The sequence below is a fragment of the Notamacropus eugenii genome, chromosome 5, assembly GCF_028372415.1.
Source record: "Notamacropus eugenii isolate mMacEug1 chromosome 5, mMacEug1.pri_v2, whole genome shotgun sequence".
Taxonomy (NCBI): Eukaryota; Metazoa; Chordata; class Mammalia; order Diprotodontia; family Macropodidae; genus Notamacropus; species Notamacropus eugenii.
In genome coordinates this window covers 95,147,086-95,167,704 of record NC_092876.1, presented here as the reverse complement: position 1 = coordinate 95,167,704, position 20,619 = coordinate 95,147,086, and the positions used below count along the sequence as shown (strand labels likewise).

Sequence of the window (20,619 nt, the reverse complement as noted above, 5' to 3'; positions counted from 1 at the left end):
TTGATTCCTCACTTTCTCACCACATATACATATTCACTAGCCAAATAATGTATTTCTTCCTCCAAAGAAATTGCCTTTTTCTGTTTCTTACCTCTCTTCATACAGCTACCCTTCTATTTCAGACCCTCATCACCTTTCACCTTCACTGCTGCAGTAACCTATTCACTGCTTTCCATACCTCAAGTCTTTCCCCTCTCTAATCTATCCAGAGGGAGAGGAGCAAGGGGAGAGGAGAAAAGGAGAGGGGGAGAGGGTAGGGTAGGCGAGCAGAAGGGAGGGGCAGAGAGGAGGAAGAGATAGGAAGGGAGCTGGAGAGGAAACTTCCATGTAGAATGTCACTGGAAATCAAGTCACAATCACCACAGTGGCTTAAGGGAGAAGTCCGTAGAGAGTGTAAACAACCCTGGTTTTCTAATATGAATTTCTCAGAATGTTCTTCTCCTTTATATGAGACTCAAGATGCTGAATCTTGTTAGCATCCAATAAAGCAAAGTAGATATTCCCAAACTGCATGAAGCCCTGAGTGCAGATTTCTGCATTCAGCACTGTCTTGGAGTATGGAGAATTTTCTTCTGAGTATATTTTCTTATGTCTTGAAGCCTTTACTAGGCTTTTTTCCAGCCAGATGGAACTAAAGGTCCTTTTTATGAGATATGCAGTGTTCACTTTTCATCTTTGGACACGTGTCCAGCTGAGATTCTTATCCTGGCTCTCTTTGTTTGAAGAGACAGAATTTTGGAAGAAAATGTCCAACACCAGGCACTGCTAGACTTTGCCTTTCCTTGTGCCTGTGTGGAAAACTGAGGAGATATTTTTCCCACCATTTATGCATTAACACCACTAAAGGTAAACCACATTAAATTAGTGTTATTAAAGTTGTATTTGACAGCAAAAAGATCCCTGGATAGATGATGTTATATGCTCATCTATATCCATCTCTGTCTGGAAAAGGAAAGGATAAAGATTGTGCACAGATTTCTTTATTCAACTGAGATTGATTAAAGAATGTCATGGTCAGGTAAATGGGGTTTTGAGGAGTGGAGTAAAGAAAAAGGAGTTAGAAGGGAGTCAGTGGAGGTGCAGTTATGCAAATTCCGAGGTTTGAGTCCAGCAGCTTTCTATTTTTATACAGGAAGAATCCCATTTCTAGGGTGTGCTACAAATGGTCCTTCTCTTTTAGGAGCTCTCTGGCAGTGATTGGAAGGGAAGTGAATGGTACTATGGCACCAGTTCTCTGCTTTGAAATCTTCAGGAATTAAAAACTTTTCAATGTCCTCTAATGAATATGAGCTATTTTGTCTTTTGTTGTTGCCACAATCTAAGAGATCTCTGCTTTTTATAGTTGTCTAAGTTTCCTGATGTGATTCTTGCCTTCTCTCATTTTTTTTTTTTTTTTTACATTATGACCTTCCATATTCAGGTCACATATACACTTTGAGCTAATTATGGTATATATTGTAAATATTGGTCTTAAACCTAATTTCTGCCAAAATACTATCGAGTTTTTCCAGCAACTTTTTTTAAATAGGAAATTCTTCCATGAGTAATTTGTCTTCTTATATCCACTGAAGAATAATTATTGAGGTTAGTTGTTTCTGATTCTTTTTTATTGAAAATGGTCTATTGTTAAACTTTCCCATTTTTTAATCTAGTTTATTGATTCTTACCTTATACTATAATTTGTGATCTATAAATGTTGTTCTCTGGAAGAGACTGACCATTTTAAAAGAAACTTTATTCAGTCCACTGAATAGGAGAAGAAAGACGATGGTGATCATAAAAGTTGATGATTTCTTACCATTGCTCAGAGAAAGACAGTAAGGGATGTCATCATGGAAAACTTTAATTGAACACCTTCCCTCTGATTATGTTTTTCCCTACAGTTTGGGCAGTTGTACTTTTTCCCCTACATGGTCCCAGAATCTCTTCTCTGCTCTTCTTTGCAATAACAGCCTGAAAGACCTTGATGTGAGTGGAAATTTTATTGACGATAGGGCAGGCAAACTTCTGTGTAACGCCTTGGAAAATCAAAATTGCAAGTTGGAGAAATTGAGGTGAGTTCCCATATATTCCCTTTGTTGATGTTCTATTTGGCATTAGGAACAGGGATGCATTAGGAAGAGAGAACAACACGTACCAGTGAATGGAGAGTGGAAACTGTCTGCCTAATCCAGGTTCAAGGTTCACAGCCTTATAATCTCCCTCTCACTGTGCCCTAAAGAGGAACATGACAGGGAGAGAAAGGCTTGCCTTTCTCTCTAAGAGCCAATTGTCATTTCTATGCACATGGCTCCCAAATCTATATTATCAGTCCTAGTCTCTGGATATCCCATAAGCATGTCAAGCTCAACGTGCCTAAACAAAACTGGTTAACTTTTCAACAAAACCCACATCTACCTAAGTTCACTGTTTCTATTGAGGATACCATCCCTCTAGTCACTCAGGATTACATCTTCACTATTTTCCCTGATTCCCCACTTTGTCACCCCATACGCATAAGCAGTTGGCAAATAATGTAATTTCTTCCTCCAAAGAAATTACCTTTATCTGTTTCTTATCTCTCATCATACACCTTCCTTTCTATTTCCTCATCACCTTTCACCTTTACTATTGCAGTAGCCCACTAACTTCTTTCTATACCTCAAGTCTTTCCCCTCTCTAATCTATCCAGAGGGAGAGGGGCAAATAAGGTGAGGGCTGGAAAGCAGAAGGGAGGGGCAGAGAGGAAGAAGAGACAGGAAGGGAGCTGGAGAGGAAACTTCCATGTAGAATGTCACTGGAAATCAAGTCACAATCACCACAGTGGCTTAAGGGAGAAGTCAGTAGAGAGTGTAAACAACCCTGGTTTTCTAATATGAATTTCTCAGAATGTTCTTCTCCTTTATATGAGACTCAAGATGATGAATCTTGTTAACATCCAATAAAGCAAAGTAGATATTCCCAAACTGCATGAAGCCCTGAGTGCAGATTTCTGCATTCAGCACTGTCCTGGGGTATGGAGAATTTTCTTCTGAGTATATTTTCTTATGTCTTGAAGCCTTTACTAGGCTTTTTTCCAGCCAGATGGAACTAAAGGTCCTTTTTATGAGATATGCAGTGTTCACTTTTCATCTTTGGACACGTGTCCAGCTGATCTTATCCTAGCTCTCTTTGTTTGAAGAGACAGAATTTTGGAAGAAAATGTCCAACACCAGGCACTGCTAGACTTTGCCTTTCCTTGTGCCTGTGTGGAAAACTGAGGAGATATTTTTCCCACCATTTATGCATTAACACCACTAAAGGTAAACCACATTAAATTAGTGTTATTAAAGTTGTATTTGACAGCAAAAAGATCCCTGGATAGATGATGTTATATGCTCATCTATATCCATCTCTGTCTGGAAAAGGAAAGGATAAAGATTGTGCACAGATTTCTTTATTCAACTGAGATTGATTAAAGAATGTCATGGTCAGGTAAATGGGGTTTTGAGGAGTGGAGTAAAGAAAAAGGAGTTAGAAGGGAGTCAGTGGAGGTGCAGTTATGCAAATTCCGAGGTTTGAGTCCAGCAGCTTTCTATTTTTATACAGGAAGAATCCCATTTCTAGGGTGTGCTACAAATGGTCCTTCTCTTTTAGGAGCTCTCTGGCAGTGATTGGAAGGGAAGTGAATGGTACTATGGCACCAGTTCTCTGCTTTGAAATCTTCAGGAATTAAAAACTTTTCAAATTCTTCTAATGAATATGAGCTATTTTGTCTTTTGTCGTTGCCACAATCTAAGAAATCTCTGCTTTTTATAGTTGTCTAAGCTTCCTGATCTGATTCTTGCCTTCTCTCATTTTTTTTTTTTTACATTATGACCTTCCATATTCAGGTCACATATACACTTTGAGCTAATTATGGTATATATTGTAAATATTGGTCTTAAACCTAATTTCTGCCAAAATACTATCGAGTTTTTCCAGCAACTTTTTTTACATAGGAAATTCTTCCATGAGTAATTTGTCTTCTTATATCCACTGAAGAATAATTATTGAGGTTAGTTGTTTCTGATTCTTTCTTATTGAAAATGGTCTATTGTTAAACTTTCCCATTTTTAAATCTAGTTTATCGATTCTTACCTTATACTATAATTTGTGATCTATAAATGTTGTTCTCTGGAAGAGACTGACCATTTTAAAAGAAACTTTATTCAGTCCACTGAATAGGAGAAGAAAGACGATGGTGATCATAAAAGTTGATGATTTCTTAACATTGCCCAGAGAAAGACAGTAAGTGATTTCATCATGGAAAACTTTAATTGAACACCTTCCCTCTGATTATGTTTTTCCCTACAGTTTGGGCAGTTGTACTTTTTTCCCTACATGGTCCCAGAATCTCTTCTCTGCTCTTCTTTGCAATAACAACCTCAAAGACCTTGATGTGAGTGGAAATTTTATTGACGATAGGGCAGGCAAACTTCTGTGTAACGCCTTGGAAAATCAAAATTGCAAGTTGGAGAAATTGAGGTGAGTTCCCATATATTCCCTTTGTTGATGTTCTATTTGGCATTAGGAACAGGGGTGCATTAGGAAGAGAGAACAACACGTACCAGTGAATGGAGAGTGGAAACTGTCTGCCTAATCCAGGTTCAAGGTTCACAGCCTTATAATCTCCCTCTCACTGTGCCCTAAGGAGGAACATGACAGGGAGAGAAAGGCTTGCCTTTCTCTCTAAGAGCCAATTGTCATTTCTATGCACATGGCTCCCAAATCTATGTTATCAGTCCTAGTCTCTGGATATCCCATAAGCATGTCAAACTCAACGTGCCTAAACAAAACTGGTTAACTTTTCAACAAAACCCACATCTACCTAAGTTCACTGTTTCTATTGAGGATACCATCCCTCTAGTCACTCAGGATTACATCTTCACTATTTTCCCTGATTCCCCACTTTGTCACCCCATACGCATAAGCAGTTGGCAAATAATGTAATTTCTTCCTCCAAAGAAATTACCTTTATCTGTTTCTTATCTCTCATCATACACCTTCCTTTCTATTTCATATCCTCATCACCTTTCACCTTTACTATTGCAGTAGCCCACTAACTTCTTTCTATACCTCAAGTCTTTCCCCTCTCTAATCTATCCAGAGGGAGAGGGGCAAATAAGGTGAGGGCTGGAAAGCAGAAGGGAGGGGCAGAGAGGAAGAAGAGACAAGAAGGGAGCTGGAGAGGAAACTTCCATGTAGAACGTCACTGGAAATCAAGTCACAATCACTGCAGTGGATTAAGGGAGAAACCAATAGAGATTATAAGCAATTCTTGTTTTCTAATACTAATGTCCTAGAATGTTCTTCTCCTTTATATGAAATTAAAGATGCTGAATTTGTAACACAGGCCCTTGTTAACATCCGAGAAAGCAAAGTAGATATTCCCAAACTGCATTCAGCACTTTCCTGGGGAATGGAGAATTTTCTCGTGAGTATGTTTTCTTATGTCTTGAAGCCTTTACAAGGCTTTTTGCAGCCAGATGGAACTATATATCCTAATTATGGGATATGCAGTGTTCACTTTTCATCTTTGGACATGTGCCCAGCTGAGATTGTCACCCTGGCTTTCTTTGTTTGGAGAGAGAATTTTGGAACAAAGTGTTCCACACCAGGCACCGTTAGATTTTGCCTTTCCTTATGCCTGTGTGGAAAACTGAGATGTTCTTTTCCACCATTTATTCATTAACACCACTAAAGGCAAGCCAGATTAAATTAGTGCTATTAAAGTTGTATTTGACAGCAAGGAGATCCATGGATAAATGATACTATATCTTCATCTCTTCCGGGAAAGGAAAAGGACAGGACTTGTGCACAGATTTCTATATTCAACTGACATTGATTAAAGAATATTCTGTTCAGTTAACTGAGGTCCTGCAGAGTGGGGAGAAGGGCAAGGAACTGGGAGGGAGGCAGTGAGGGTGCTGTCATGCAATTTCCAGGTTTGTGTCAAGCAGTTTTCTTTTTTTGTACAGTAAAGATACCATCTCCAGTGTGTGGTACAACAGCTCCTTCTCTTTTAGGAGCTTTTATGAAGTTATTGGAAGGGAAGTGAAATGGTAGTGTGGGACCAGGTCTCTGCTTTAAAATTTTTAAGAATTAAAAACTTTTCAATTTCATGTAATGAATATGAGCTATTTTGCCTTTTGTTGTTGCTGCTGTCTAAAATTCTCTGTTTGCCTGGTTGTCTAAAGTTCCTGATCTGATTCTTGCCTTCTCTCATTTTTTTACATTATGACCTTCCATATTAAGGTCATGTGTACATTTTGAGCTTGTAAATGTTTTTCTAAATGTAATTTCTACCAAAATTCTATCTAATTTTTCCAGCAATTATTTTACATAGGTATTTCTTCTGTGAGTTACTTATCTTCTCATTCTGTTGAAAGAGTAATTACTGAATTTAGTTGTTTCTAATTCTTTCTTATCTAATCTGGTCTATTGGTATACGTTTCTATTTTTTAAACTAGTGTTAAATAGTTTAATGATTCTTGCCTTATAGTATATTTTGAGGTCAATAAATGCTGTTCTCTGGAAGAGACTGACTGTTTTTAGAGAAGCTACATCTTTTCCACTGAATAGGAGATGACAAAGGATGGCGATCAAAAGTGGATGAATTTTTAGCATTGCTCAGCAAAGGATGGGAAGTGAGTTAATCATAGAAAATTGAAGTGACCACTTTCCCTCTGCTTGTATTTTCTCCTACAGCTTGGCATCTTGTTGTCTTACCCCTGAATATTCCCAGAATCTCCTCTCTGCTCTCAATAGCAATGAGAGCCTTAAAGAACTAGATCTGAGTGGAAATTCCTTGGAGGAGGGAGGAATAAAACGTCTGTGTATGGCCCTGGCGAACCCAAACTGCAAGTTAGAGAAACTGAGGTGAGTTCCCACATGTTCCCTTTGTGGATGTTCTGTTTGGAATTTTGGACAGAAAAAGAGAGAGAGTAATTTGGAATCATTAGGAAGAGAGAGCAACAAGAACCAAGGAATGGAGAGTGGAAACTGCTTAATCCACCTTCAGGGTTCATAGTTACATGCCCTTATCCCTCTCTCTGTGCTCTAAGGAGGAATGTGACAGGGAAAGCCTGGCTTGTTAAAGCAATACTGCATTTCTTTGTAATAGCTAATTATCACATCCGTATGCATGGCTCCCAAATCTGTAGTATCATTCTCAGTCTCTGGATATTCTGTAAGCATGTCAGACTCAACATGTCTAAAATGAACTGGTTATCTTTGCAACAAAACTCACATCTCTTCTGAACTTTCCTGTTTCTGTTGATACCATCCTTCTAGTTACTCAGGGTTACAACTTCATTAGTACCCTTAATTACTCACTTTCTCACCCCATATACATTCAATTGTTAACCTTTGTAGCTTCTTCTTTGAAAATAATCTGGAGGCAGAGCCAAGATGGTAGAGTAGAAAGACACACATATGCAGGGTCTCCCCACACAGCCCATAAAATACCTGTAGAAAGGGACTCTCAACAAATTTTGGAGCAGCAGAAGTGGCAAACAGAGTGGAGGAGATTTCCAGCCCAGGGTGATGTGAAAGTCCCACAGGAAACATCAGTTGCATTGGACGCAGAATGGAGTGCAGAGCCCAGCCCAGCCCAGCTTTGGCCATGCGCACAGCTCCTGAACAGCCCTCTGGTGCGGAATCTCCAGTCGCAGCAGCAGAGGGTCCACAGATCCCTCAACCCACAGGTGCCAAAGGTTAGTGATGGGGTTTTTTCAGCTGGCCAGGAAGGGAGAAGGGCCTTCCCATAGCTCTGGCCTCAGGCAGCCGCCCGCAGAGGCCACATTGGGCAGGCAGCAGGAGTTCTCATGGCAGGCCCTACAGCAGCCCGAGACCATTGCTGGATCATAAAAACCCCTAGGGGCACTGAGGGAGCTGGTCTTTGTATCACACTGAATGGTGGCCCTGTCCCCACACCTTGATTGAATCCCACCCCCCCCCCCACCCCCACCCCAGTGCTAGCTTGGCGGAACTGTAGAGCAGGTGCCTGTGGAGAGGAAACTCTGCTAAGATTCTGAGCACAAAAATCCTTCCCTCCACTCAGACCAGTACACACTTGATTGTGCCACCTTGGAACAACTGATATCTTACAGGTCCCCAGAGTATACCCTACTCTTCACAAAGGACCCAAAAGTCAAGTAACTGGTTGGGAAAATGCCCAAAAAAGGGAAAAAAAATAAGACCATAGAAGGTTACTTTCTTGGTGAACAGATATCTCCTCCCATCCTTTTGGATGAGGAAGAATAATGCTTACCATCAGGGAAAGACATAAAAGTCAAGGCTTCTGTATCCCAAACATCCAAAATAAATATTCAGTGGGCTCAGACCATGGAAGAGCTCAAAAAGGATTTTGAATATCAAGTTAGAGAGGTGGAGGAAAACTGGGTACAGAAATGAGAGAGATACAAGAAAAGTATGAAAAGCAGGTCAACACTTTGCTAAAGGAGACCCAAAAAATGCTGAAGAAAATAACACCTTTAAAAATAGGCTAACTTAATTGGAAAAAGAGGTTCAAAAAGCCAATGAGGAGAAGAATGCTTTCAAAAGAAGAATTAGCCAAATGGAAAAGGAGGTTCAAAAGCTCACTGAAGAAAATAGTTCTTTCAAAATTGGAATGGACCAGACAGAGGCTAACGACTTTATGAGAAACCAGGAAATCACAAAACAAAACAAAAAGAATGAAAAAATGGAAGATAATGTGAAATATCTCATTGGAAAAACAACTGACCTGGAAAATACATCCAGGAGAGACAATTTAAAAATGATGGGACTACCTGAAAGCCATCATCAAAAAAAGAGCCTAGACATCATCTTTCATGAAATTATCAAGGAAAACTGCCCTGAGATTCTAGAACGAGAGGGCAAAATAAATATTGAAAGAATCCACCGATCACCTCCTGAAAGAGATCCAAAAAGAGAAACTCCTAGGAAAATTGTGGCCAAATTCCAGGGTTCCCAGGTCAAGGAGAAAATATTGCAAGCAACTAGAAAGAAACAATTCGAGTATTGTGGAAATGCAATCAGGATAACACAAGATCTAGCAGCTTCTACATTAAGGGATCGAAGGGTGTGGAACAGGATATTCCAGAAGTCAAAGGAACTAGGATTAAAACCAAGAATCACCTACCCAGAAAAACTGAGTATAATACTTCAGGGGAAAAAATGGTCTTTCAATGAAATTGGGGACTTTCAAGCATTCTTGATGAAAAGACCAGAGCTGAAAAGAAAATTTGACCTTCAAAAATAAGAATCAAGAGAAGCATGAAAGGGTAAGCAGCAAAGAGAATTCATAAGGGACTTACTAAAGTTGAACTGTGTACATTCCTACATGGGAAGACAAATATTTGTAACTCTTGAAACTTCTTTCAGTATCTAGGTAGTTGGTGGGATTACATACACACACACACACACACACACACACACACACACAGCACATGGTGAATTGAATAGGATGGGATCATATCTTAAAAAAATGAAATCAAGCAGTAAGAGAGAAATATATTGGGAGGAGAAAGGGAGAAATGGAATGGGGCAGGTTATCTCTCATAAAAGAGACAAATAAAAGACTTTTTAGTGGAGGGAAAAAGAGGGGAAGTGAGAGAAAAAACATGAAGCTTACTCTCATCACATTCAACTAAAGGAAGGAATAAAATGCACACTCATTTTGGTATAAAAACCTATTTTACAATACAGGAAAGTGGGAGATAAGGGGATAAGCAGGGTGGGGGGGATGATGGAAGGGAGGGCAGTGGGAGGAGGGAGCAATTTGAAGTCAACACTCTTGGAGAGGGACAGGATCAAAAGAGAGAACAGATTCAATGGGGGGCAGGATAGGATGGAGGGAATTATAGTTAGTCTTACACAACACGACTATTATGGAAGTCATTTGCAAAACTATACAGATATGGTCTATATTGAATTGCTTGCCTTCCCAAAGGGAATGGGTGGGGAGGGAGGGATGGGGAGAAGTTGAAACTCAAAGTGTTAGGAACAACTCTGTTGAGTATTATTCTTGCAACTAGGAAATAAAAATACAGATAATGGGGTGTAGAAAGTTATCTGGCCCTACAGGACAAAAGAGAAGATGGGGGATAAGGGAAGGGAGGGATGTTAGAAGAGAGGGCAGATTGGTGATAGGGGCAATTAGAATGCTCAGCGTTTTTGGGGTGGGGGAAGAGGAGAAATGGGAAGAAAATTTGAAACTCAAAATTTTGTGGAAATGAATGTTGAAAAGTTAAATAAATAAATTTTAAAAAAAAGAAAAGAAAATAATCTCCTTTTTCTGTTTCTTATCTGTGCGTATGCAGCTCCCCTTCACTTTTCACCTTCACTGTTTTAATAGCCCACTAATTGGTTCCATACTTCAGGTCTTTCCCCTCTCTAATCCATTCAGAGTCATTCACAGCTAATCATTCTACAATATTGCTGCTATTTTGCAGATAGTGTATTTTACCATTCATCAGTTCCTATAAGTCTTTCCAGGTTTCTCTGAGAGTATGCTGCTCAGCCTTTCCTATATAGTACAATAGTATTCCATCACAGTCACATGCCACAATTTATTCAGTCATTCCCCAGAAAAGAGCTGCTGTAAATATTTTTGTACTTATAAGTTCCTTTCCTTTTCCTTTTTTAAAAATAATTTCTTTTGCAATATATACCTAGTAATGGTAATGCAAAGTCAAAGGGAATACATGCTTTATAGCCAAATTGGGCATAGTTCCAAATTGCTTTACAGAATCACTTCAGAACTCCACCAACAGTGCATTAAAGTCATATTTTTCCCCACGTTACCTCCAACATTTGTCATTTACATTTGCTGTCCTCTTAGCCAACATAATAGGTATGAGGGAGTATTTTCGAATTGTTTTAATTTGCATTTTTCTAATAGTGAGTTAGAGCATTTTTTATATGTCTATAAATAGCTTTGATTACTTCATCTGAAAACTAATCATATTTTATGATCATTTATCAAATGGGGAATGGCTCTCATTTTTATAAATTTAATTCAGTTCTCTATATGTTTGAGAAATGAGGCCTTTGTCAGAGAAACTTGCTTCTAGATTTTTTTCACAGTTACTATTCTTAATTACATTTCCCTCCATCCTTCCCCCACCCCATCTATTCTATTCTCTCTCTCCTTTCACCATCCCTCCTCAAAAATGTTTTCCTTCTGACTACCCCCTGCACCCATCTGCCCTTCCTCCTATCACCACCCCCATCTTCATCCCTTCATTCCTACTTTCCTGTAGGGTAAGATATAGTTCTATACCCAATTGAGTGTGTATGTTATTCCCTCTGAGCCAATTTTGATAAGAGCAAGGTTCACTAACTCCCCATCAATTCCCCCATCTTCCTCTCCACTGTAAAAACTTTTTCTTCCTTCTTTTATGTGAGGTAATCTATCCAGTTCTCTCCCTTTCTCTTTCTCCCAGTACATTCCTCTTTCACCCCTTAATTTTATTTTTTAGATATCCTTTCCTAACTCATACGTCTGCCCTCTGTCTATATATATACTCCTTCTAACTACCCTAGTAATGAGAAAGGTATTATGAGTTACAAGTATCATCTTCTCATGTAGGAATGTAACAGTTTAACTAGTTTAACTTTAATAAGTCTCTTATGATTTCTCTTTCCTGTTTACCTTTTTATGCTTCTCTTGAGTCTTGTATTGAAAGTGAAATTTTCTATTCATCTATGGTCTTTCTTAAGAATACTTGAAATTCCTCTATATTTCACTGAATGTCCATATCTGCCCCTGAAATATTATACTTGGTTTTTCTGGGTAGATGATTCTTGGTTGTAGTCCTAGCTTCTTTGTCCTCCAGGATATCATATTCCAAGTTTTCTGATCACTTAATGTAGAAACTACTAAATCTTGTGTTATCTTGATTCTGAATCCAAGATAGTTGAATTGTTTCTTTCTGGCTCTTTGCAGTTTTGCTCCTTGACCAGGGTATTCTGGAATTTGGCTATAATATTCCTGGTCATTTTCATTTTGTGATCTCTTTCTGGAGATGATTGGTGAATTCTTTAGATTTCTATTTTACCCTCTGGTTCTAGAATATGTAGGCAGTTTTACTTGATAATTTCTTTCTTTCTTTCTTTCTTTTTTTGGAGGAAGGAGACGAGGAAGTTGGGTTTAAGTGACTTACCCAAGGTCACATAGCTAGTAAGTGTCAGGTGTCTGAATTTGAACTCAGGTCCTTCTGTCTCCAGGGCCATAACTCCATTCACTGTGCCACTTACCTGCCCCTCCTTGATAATTTCTTTTTATTTATTTGTTTGTTTGTTTGTTTGTTTATTTATTTAACTTTTGACATTCGTTTTAACAAAATTTTGGGTTCCAAATTTTCTCCCCTTTTGTCCTCCTCCCCAAACACCAAGCATTCTAATTGCCCCTATGACCAATCTGCTCTCTCTTCTTTCATCCCTCTCTGCCCTTGTCTCCAACTTCTTTTGTCCTGTAGGGCCAGATAACTTTCTATACCCCTTTACCTGTATTTCTTATTTCCTAGTGGCAAGAACATTACTCGACAGTTGTTCCTAACACTTTGAGTTCCAACTTCTTTACCTCCCTCCCTCCCCACCCCTTCCCTTTGGAAGGCAAGCAATTCAATATAGGCCAAATCTGTGTAGTTTTGCAAATGACTTCCATAATAGTTGTGTTGTATAAGACTAACTATATTTCCCTCCATCCTATCCTGTCCCCCATTACTTCTATGCTCTTTTGATCCTGTCCCTCCCCATGAGTGTCGACCTCATATTGCTCCCTCCTCCCCATGCACTCCCTTCCATCATCCCTCCACCCTGCTTATCCTCTTATCCCCCACTTTCCTGTATTGTAACATAGGTTTTCATACTAAAATGAGTGTGCATTTTATTCCTTCCTTTACTGGAATGTGATGAGAGTAAACTTCATGTTTTTCTTTCACCTCCCCTCTTTATCCCTCCACTAATAAGTCTTTTGCTTGCCTCTTTTATGAGTGATAATTTGCCCCATTCCTTTTCTCCCTTTCTCCTCCCAATATATTTCTCTCTCACTGCTTGATTTCATTTTTTTAAGATATGATCCCATCCTCTTCAATTCACTCTGTGCATTCTGTCTCTATGTGTGTGTGCTTGTGCGTGTGCATGTGTGTGTGTGTAATCCCACCCAGTACCCATATACTGAAAAGTTTCAAGAGTTACAAATATTGTCTTTCCATGTAGGAATGTAAACAGTTCAACTTTAGTGAGTCCCTTATGACTTCTCTTTGCTGTTCACCTTTTCATGCTTCTCTTCATTCTTGTGTTTGAAAGTCAAATTTTCTTTTCAGCTCTGGTCTTTTTATCAAGAATGCTTGAAAGCCCTCTATTTCATTGAAAGACCAGTTTTTCCCCTGAAGTATTATACTCAGTTTTGCTGGGTAGGTGATTCTTGGTTTTAGTCCTAGTTCCTTTGACTTCTGGAATATCCTGTTCCACACCCTTCGATCCCTTAATGTAGAAGCTGCTAGATCTTATGTTATCCTGATTGTATTTCCACAATACTTGAATTGTTTCTTTCTAGTGCTTGCAGTATTTTCTCCTTGACCTGGGAGTTCTGGAATTTGGCCACAATGTTCCTAGGAGTTTCTCTTTTTGGATCTCTTTCAGGCGGTGTTCTGTGGATTCCTTGAATATTTACTTTACCCTCTGGTTCTAGAATCTCAGGGCAGTTTTCCTTGATAATTTCATGAAAGATGATGTCTAGGCTCTTTTTTTGATGATGGCTTCAAGGTAGGCCCATAATTTTTAAATTGTCTCTCCTGCATCTATTTTCCAGGTCTGTTGTTTTTCCAATGAGATATTTCACATTATCTTCCATTTTTTCATTCTGTTGGTTTTGTTTTGTGATTTCTTGCTTTCTCATAAAGTCCTTAGCCTCCATCTGTGCCATTCTAATTTTGAAAGAACTATTTTCTTCAGTGAGCTTTTGAATCTCCTTTTCCATTTGTCTAATTCTGCTTTTGAAAGCATTCTTCTCCTCATTGGCTTCTTGAACCTCCTTTGCCAGTTGAGTTAGCCTATTTTTCAGGGTGTTATTTTCTGAAGCATTTTTTTGGGTCTCCTTTAGTAGGGTGGTGATCTGCTGTTCATACTTTGCTTGCATGTCTTTGATTGCTCTTTCCATTTTTTCCTCCCATCTTCTAACATAATTTTCAAAATTTTCTGAGCCTTTTTTGAGCTTTTCCCAGGTCTGATCCCATTGAGAGGGCTGGGATACAGAAGCCCTAACTTCTGTGTCTTTCCCTAATGGTGAGCACCGCTCTTCTTCATCAAAAAGGATGGGAGGAGAAACCTGTTCACCACGAAAGTAACCCTCTATAGTCTTGGTTTTTTTCCCTTTTCTGGGCATTTTCCCAGCCAGTGACTTGACCTCTGAATATTCTCCTCACACCCACCTTGCCTCCAGATCCTCCCAGCCAGCGCTTGGGGTCTGAGACTCAAATGCTGCTTCCCAGCCTCAGGGCTTTGGGCGGGAGCAGGGCTACTATTCAGTGTGAGATTAAGTTCAGGTGCTCAGGTGGGGGCAGGTCTGCCTCACTGGCTCAGTTCCCTCAGGGGGTTTATGCAGAGACCTTCAACAATGGATCCAGGCTCCTGCCAGCTTGGGGAGCCTTGGTCTGCTCCCGCCTCCACTGTTGCCTCCCAAGGGGGCCTGAGTTATGGGGGCACCCCACTCCCCTCTTGACCCACCAAAGAGACCTTCTCACTGACCCCTGTCACCTGTGGGTGGAGGGACCCACGTGGCTACTGGAGATCCCATCCCTGAAGCCCACTCGGGTCTTCTCCTCTCGGTGCTGGGGCCTTGCAGGGCTGGGCTGGGCTCCGCATCCGCAGCGTGACGGACCTTTTGTGAGAGGTTTGCAGGTCCCTCTGGAACAGAAATCTCCTTCACTCCACTGTTCTGTGGCCTCTGCTGCTCCAGAATTCGCCATGAGTTACTTTTTACAGATGTTCTATGGGTTGTGGGTTCGGAGCTATGTGTATGTGTGTCTTTCTACTCCACCATCTTGGCTCTGCCCCCTCTCCTTGATAATTTCTTTAAAGATGTTTTCTAGACTCTTTCTTTGATCATGGCTTTTAGGCAGTTCAGTCATTTTAAAATTATGTCTCTTGGATGTATTTTCCAGGTTAGTTGTTTTTATACTGACATAGTTCACATCGCTTTCTAATTTTTCATTCTTTTTGGTTTTGTTTTATTGTTTCCTAATATCTCATAAAGTCATTCATTTCTATTTACTGCATTCTAATTTTTAACGAATTATTTTCTTCAGTGAGCTTTTGGACCTCCTTTTCCATTTGACCAGTTCTACTTTTAAGACATCCCTCTTCTTATTGGCTTTTTAGACCTCTTTTCCTATTTGACCTTGTCTGTGTTTTTGTTGTTTTTTGGGGTTTTTTTAGGAGTCTTTTTTTTTTTTATTGTATTGGCATATATTCAGTTCTTAAGAAATGCAAAGGATAAATGGATGCGACATACTTTAGGATATTGCTGGACAGATACCAAACATCTCCTGAAGCAGCACTCACACATTTGCACACTGTAATGTGTAAACATGCTCTTTTACTGTGATTCATAGTTTTCAGTGGTATCGATGTTGTCCCAGATCTGTTATTTAAATATATTTAATTGTAGCACCCAAATTTAAGACACTAAGTTTTTAGATGACTTCTATAGTTACTCAAAATTGCTTTCTTCGTTGCAAGTCATTTTCCTTGCAGTGCAAGTTATATTTAACTGCTCATTCAGAAGCAGTTTTATTTAAAAGTTATGTACACAACATGTGAAGTAGCAGACATTTTAACTTCAGTTACACTTATATAAAAGTACCTAATTCTTAAGAAAATACTAATAATCATCTTCATTCTTAATAGTTACATTTGGTTATTAAAATGTACAGATGACACAAAAAATTAAACAAGAATTTTTGTACATATATAAAAATATTTTCAGCTATACAATCTTTGCCATTCATGAAAAACACAAATTAAAAACAAAAACAAAAAACTCCTCTAAAACCTAGTAAGCGTGGAGGATGAAGATGGGGAAGAGAGAAACATGGACAACAAACTATTCCCATTTTCTTCCTCCTGGACCTCCAACATGTCAAGTGAACTATGGTTTTCAGAATAGCTTGTCGAACCCAGAAATTCAGAAGTGTCTTCACTGGTTTGAAATAATCCCACTAAAGACTGTATTGGTGAACTACAAATACAGTTTTCTTCTTTTGCAGCAGGAAATGCTGCTTTGTTCTTTGAATGTATTTCGACATTCTTCTGCTGCCTTCTTTTTTTATTTCTCCCTAATACTATTTTTACTTCTTACTGCAGCTTTGCAGAAGGCAAACTGTCTGTACTTTCAATGTCCACTTCTTTGGGTTCTTCACCAGAATGACTATGGGATATTATGTTGGCTTGACCAGTAGGCCGCTCTGGTAGACTGCTAAGACTAGAACCATTCCCATGTGGGGAACTAGTGCCTTTTTTCTTCTGATGGGTATCTGGAAAAATTATACTATCTGACTTCCGTTTTAATTGAGACACATTTTTGTCTGCTTCATCAAAATCAGAAACATGCATAAAAGTCTCTAGGACATAAGGGCGGCATTCCATTTTTAGTTCTTCCAAGTCTTTTTCATTTTTGGTTGCTTTATGGTCAGAAACTTCAGGAGAATATTCTTACACATCTTTATTCAGAGGTAGTTGTACCAAATCCAACTTAATGTTCTTCACTGGATTTATTATATAAGATTTTCTAGAATCCAAGTGCTCTCCAAGTTTGCTTGCTGAGTTGTAAGGACATGGACTGCATGAAGCAAATGAATTTATGAGCTTTGAACTGAAGGCAACCTTCTGTGAAGGATCCCTGCTTTCTTGATATTGGAAGTCCTGTTTGATCACCTGTTGGGAAGCATTTCCCTGAGAGTCATTCAGGGAAACACAATGCAATTCCAGCTATTTGTCAGATTCGTTCCTTGTATTTCTGATGGGAGCAAAGGATCCAATATTGCATTTTACTCTTCTGGATATATTGCTGTTATATTCTACAAGGTCATGCACCAACTTGGATATGATGTCATCAACAACTTGATACTGAGTATTTTGTGCAAAGTTTCTGTGCTGTTTACTTAGAAGATGGCATCGCCTAGAGTGCCTTGTATCTCTGGGAGCAGCACTCTCAGTAGCCTTTCTTCTTGTTCTCTCAGTGGGAGCTGTGCAGGAGGGCATTGTCCTTCACTGACTTCACCTCCCATTCTGCTCCTTTGTTTAGCTTGTGCTTTTTTCTTCAGACTAGATCTTTTATTCAAATCAAAAGGACTGCAGGACTTAGGAATGGAATAGTTTGTCCGAGGTGTATTGGAAGGAAAATGGTCTGTAATGGTAGCTTGAATCTTTCACCTTTACATATGACTTTTTTGAGCCTTCCTGTTTTGTTTTCTGAATACCCAATTGTTTTCCACAAAAAATTGGTTAAATCTAAGCTGAACTCTTAGTGAAGTAAAAACCCACTTGGGTCTTGGAGATAAAATGGTCAAACACTCCTCCGCCCTCACATCAGAGTTGGGGAGACCAGGATGACAGAATATTGGGCACAAAGCCAGTACAGTGTCTGATGTTTTTGCTCAACTGTTTTTCTTTGTGACAAGGGATGGTGCAACGTGGGGGATGTATGAGAAGCTACACCTGTCCTACTGATGTGCTTGATTTCTTGATCAGACACAATTCTTTTTTATTTTGTTCAATATAGTATTTAATATCATCAATATGAAGAATTTTCACTCCTCAGGATAAAACATTTGACAGGATACTATTTGAAGGGATGAATTCATGTTCCTTGATAGCTTTTTCAACTAATAATTTTCCTCTGCTCATACATACTGAATCTGGAGTCTTGAATGAACTTCCATCACAGCTAGGGTGAGGTGAAGTATTTCCTCCTGTATGTATTGATTCTGGACTTGGGACAGGAGAAATACACCTCAGTGACTGAGCATATTTTGCTTCCTTTTTATTTGAAATTAGGTAACATATTTTTGCTGAGAAATTCTTCAACTCTCCCTCCTAGTTCCTTAAGGTCTTTTTCAGTTTTCAGAGATCACAATAGATAGCAAATCAAGATAAAATACTTTTCCCCAGAGTGGCTTATATTTAGACTTTTCTGATTTGTTAACGTTTCACCATTTTCAAAGATGGTCTGCTTTTCTCATTTTTTATTTGGATACCACCTGCTGGCTGATGGTCTTTGCTGTGGATCCTCCTGGTGCTGGTTTTCATGGCTGCTGCACCGCAGTCCACATGCTGGGGCCGGCTCCCACAGGGCCTGCCACTTCTCTAGTCAGGCCACCTGCTGGGGTGGGAAGAGAGCGGGCTGGGAGCAGGCCGAGACTAGTCTGTTTTTTAAGGTGTTATTTTCTTCAGTATTTTTTTTTTGTGTCTCCATTACCAAGCTGTTGACTTGTTTTTCGTGATTTTCTTGCATCATTCTCATTTCTCTTCCCAATTTTTCCTCTACTTCTCTTACTTGTTTTTCAGAATCCTTTTTGAGCTCTTCCATGACCTGAGACCAATTCATATTTTTCTTGGAGGCTTTTGATGCAGGAGCTTTGACTTTGTTTTCTTCTGAGAGTGTGTTTTGATTTTCGTTGTCACCATAGTAACTTTCCATTGTCAGAGTTTTTTCAGTTTTTTGCTCAATTTCCCACCCTATTACTTGACATTTTAACTCTTTGTTAAGGTAGAGCTCTGTTTCCAAGGTGGAGGGCACATTGTCCCAAGCTTCAGTGGTTTTGTGTAGCTATCTTTATAAATACTTCTAGGGACCTATATTCACTTCTTCCAAGTGGTATGATCTAATGTCAAGATTCCCAAACCTATTTGCCCTACTGTTGCTTTTTCAAAAAAAAAAAAAATTCAGTGCCCCCCACCTTGGAAATCTATCTTTTTTTAACCCTTTAATTTTATGAACAAAAATTTTTCATTCCAAAAAAAAAAGATAATTTAAAAAAATGCTGCATCTTAAATATAATAATTTGATGTAAATTTGTGGGGTTTCCCCCTGCATTGAAATTTTGATGATACAATATTACATCATGCAACCATATATTATCATATTGTAAACAAGTCATTACATGCATATATTCCTGCTGATGCATCCTAGACTTCCTGAAAATGTGTAACACTCTCCCCTGCAAACATTTATTAAGTGTTTGGTAGATGACCACTGATTGGGTATTACTTTCATTTGGTGTTGCTATTTGGAAAATAACAGAATCACTATGATTTTACCTCTCTTAAACAACAGATGAAACATGTAGAAATGGATTTTCAAATTTTTCTTCTCTTTTTTCCTTATTCTTCCACTACCCCCTTTATTTTTGTTCAGTGCCCCACAATTGCACCCCAGGACACTACCACCCATACCCCCATATTTAGTCATTCCAGTGCTCCCCTGGGGGCAGTATCACCCACTTTGGAAACCTCTGGATTTCTAAGGAGAGGTGTTTACTACTCTCCTGGTCTGTGCTTTTCTCTGTGAGCAACCGCAAGCACTCTTTTCTGTCCTGGAATAGTGAGGAAGGTGCTCCTTCCTCTGTAGCCATAAGCTCTGCTGTGCTAGTGTTCCTTCTCAGTCTGAGACTGCCACACAGGACTGAAACCCAGATCCAAGTATAGGCAAGGTAAGAGAGTTCTTCTCCCAGTCCTAGCAAACAAACCCCTTTAATCTCCTTCTGACCAGTTGTTCAACTCCCTTACATTCTGTGGGCTGAGAGCTCTGGAAGCAACAGCAGCAGCAATTGCTGCTGCTGCTGGTGATTCAGTCACTCCCAAGGCCTGCTCCTGGTTTTCTGGGGCCAGGGCTGTGCTGTTGTGACCTGTAGTGGTTTGCCCTGTGTTGGACTGCACTTGTCTCTCACCCTGCTGCAACAGACCTTTCTCGCTGACCTTCCAAATTGTGTTGGGCTGAAAATTTGCTTCATTCCATCTTTTTGTGGGTTTTGCTGCTCTAGGATTTGTTGAGTCACTTTTTAAAGGTATTTGCAGGGAGAGCTCAGGCTAATCTCTGCCTTTAATTTGCCAACTTCAAGACTGATCTTTTCTTAAAGAAACTGCATTCTTTCAACTGAAAAAGAGATGGCAAAGAATGGTGATCATAAATTGTTTGTTTTTAGCATTGCCCAAAGGCAGGAAGTGAATTAATCATGGAAAAATTGAACCACTTTCCTTCTGATTATGCTTTCTCCCACAGTTTGGCATCTTGTGATCTTACCTCTACATGTTACCCGAATCTCTTCTCTGCTCTCAGGAGCAATAAGAGCCTAAAAGACCTAGATCTGAGTGGAAATTCCTTGGAAGAGATGGAAATAAAACTTCTGTATATGGCCTTGGGAAATCAAAACAGCGAATTAGACAAATTGAGGTGAGTTCCTACATATTCACTGGGTGAGTATTCTGCTTGGCATCAAGGACAGCCGAAGAGAGGGCCACACAAACCAGGGAATGGAGAGTGGAAACTATCTGCCCAATCACCCTTCTCCCTCTCACTGTGCCCTCAGTAGTAACATGACAGGGAAAGGT

At 39.4% G+C, this 20,619-nt stretch overlaps 1 protein-coding gene and 2 pseudogenes across 5 annotated transcripts in view; 1 reads left to right on the top strand and 2 right to left on the bottom strand.

Annotated features, from left to right (window-relative positions):
- LOC140504868 (NACHT, LRR and PYD domains-containing protein 12-like) overlaps positions 1–20,619 on the top strand; it is a 138,919-nt gene that overhangs the window by 49,772 nt on the left and 68,528 nt on the right. For all 5 annotated transcript variants that reach the window (XR_011967258.1, XR_011967257.1, XM_072610233.1 and 2 more), the window contains exons 8-11: positions 1,884–2,054; positions 4,315–4,485; positions 6,709–6,879; positions 20,291–20,461. Coding sequence is in view for 3 of the 5 variants with exons in the window: in XM_072610233.1 (XP_072466334.1) it covers positions 1,884–2,054; positions 4,315–4,485; positions 6,709–6,879; positions 20,291–20,461 (684 nt within the window). In the remaining 2 variants the exon portion in view is untranslated. The remainder of the gene's footprint in view (positions 1–1,883; positions 2,055–4,314; positions 4,486–6,708; positions 6,880–20,290; positions 20,462–20,619) is intronic.
- Positions 16,057–17,505, bottom strand: LOC140503175 (protein DBF4 homolog A pseudogene; annotated as a pseudogene).
- Positions 17,722–18,318, bottom strand: LOC140503174 (protein DBF4 homolog A-like; annotated as a pseudogene).